The sequence below is a fragment of the Chiloscyllium plagiosum genome, unplaced genomic scaffold (assembly GCF_004010195.1).
Source record: "Chiloscyllium plagiosum isolate BGI_BamShark_2017 unplaced genomic scaffold, ASM401019v2 scaf_10609, whole genome shotgun sequence".
Classification (NCBI taxonomy): Eukaryota; Metazoa; Chordata; class Chondrichthyes; order Orectolobiformes; family Hemiscylliidae; genus Chiloscyllium; species Chiloscyllium plagiosum.
This window is the reverse complement of record NW_025113472.1, coordinates 1-1000: the sequence shown is the minus strand read 5'-3', so window position 1 is coordinate 1000 and position 1000 is coordinate 1. Positions and strand designations below refer to the sequence as shown.

Here is a 1000-nt window from a genome sequence, read left to right as displayed (position 1 = left end):
TCCCCCAGGGGAAGCGAGTTTCCGGTGTGTGCAGCAGCCTCTCCCTTCCCCCAGGGGAAGCGGGTTTCCAGTGTGTGCAGCAGCTTGTGTGTTCCCCCGGCGGGTTTCCGGTGTGTGCAGCAGCCTCTCCCTTCCCCCTTGGGCGGCGGGTTTCCGGTGTGTGCAGCAGCCTCTCCCTTCCCCCTTTGGCGGCGGGTTTCCGGTGTGTGCAGCAGCCTCTCCCTTCCCCCAGGGGAAGCGGGTTTCCGGTGTGTGCAGCAGCCTCTCCCTTCCCCCAGGGGAAGCGGGTTTCCGGTGTGTGCAGCAGCTTGTGTGTTCCCCCGGCGGGTTTCCGGTGTGTGCAGCCCCCTCTCCCTTCCCCCCGGCTGGTCCTCTGGCCTGTCACTCTCTCTCACTCTGTGTCTCTCTCGGTTCCAGGCGATGTTTTCATCCTGGTTTTCAGCCTCGATAACCGCGGCTCCTTTGACGAGGTGGAGAGGCTGCGGAGGCAGATTATTGAGTGTAAGACCTGCCTCCGGGACAAGGCGGCGGCGGCGGCGGGGCCGGGTCCGGGCCCGGGCCCGGGGGTCGGGCCGCCCATGGCCGTGTGCGGTAACAAGGTGGACCGGGCCGAGCTGCACCGGGAGGTCTGGGCCGAGGAGGCCGAGCGCCTGGTCGCCGGGGACGCGAACAGCGTCTACTTCGAGCTCTCGGCCAAGAAGAACTCGAACGTGGAGGAGATGTTCCGGGCGCTGTTCGCCTTGGCCAAGCTGCCCGATGAGATGAGCCCGGCCCTGCACCGCCGCCTCTCCGTGCAATACCCCGAGGCTCTCCACCGAAAGTCGTTCCGCCTGCGGCGCGGGGCCAAGGAGCTCGGCGCCTTCGGGATGGTGTCGCCCCTGGCCCGCAGGCCCAGCCTCAACAGCGACCTGCGGTACCTCAAGGAGAAGGTGCTGGGCCGAGGGCAGGGTCGCCAGCGAGAGAAATGCCTCATCCAGTGAGTCCCGGCTCCGGCGGGAAC

General features: G+C 67.6%; 1 protein-coding gene across 1 annotated transcript; it reads left to right on the top strand.

Annotated features, from left to right (window-relative positions):
- Positions 1 to 8: 8 nt before the first annotated feature.
- Positions 9 to 994, top strand: LOC122544788 (GTP-binding protein Rhes-like; the record flags this gene model as incomplete). The annotated part of the gene is made up of 1 exon (XM_043684119.1): positions 9 to 994. A coding segment is annotated over one exon (972 nt), but the record flags the coding sequence as incomplete, so codon positions are not given.
- Positions 995 to 1000: the final 6 nt, after the last annotated feature.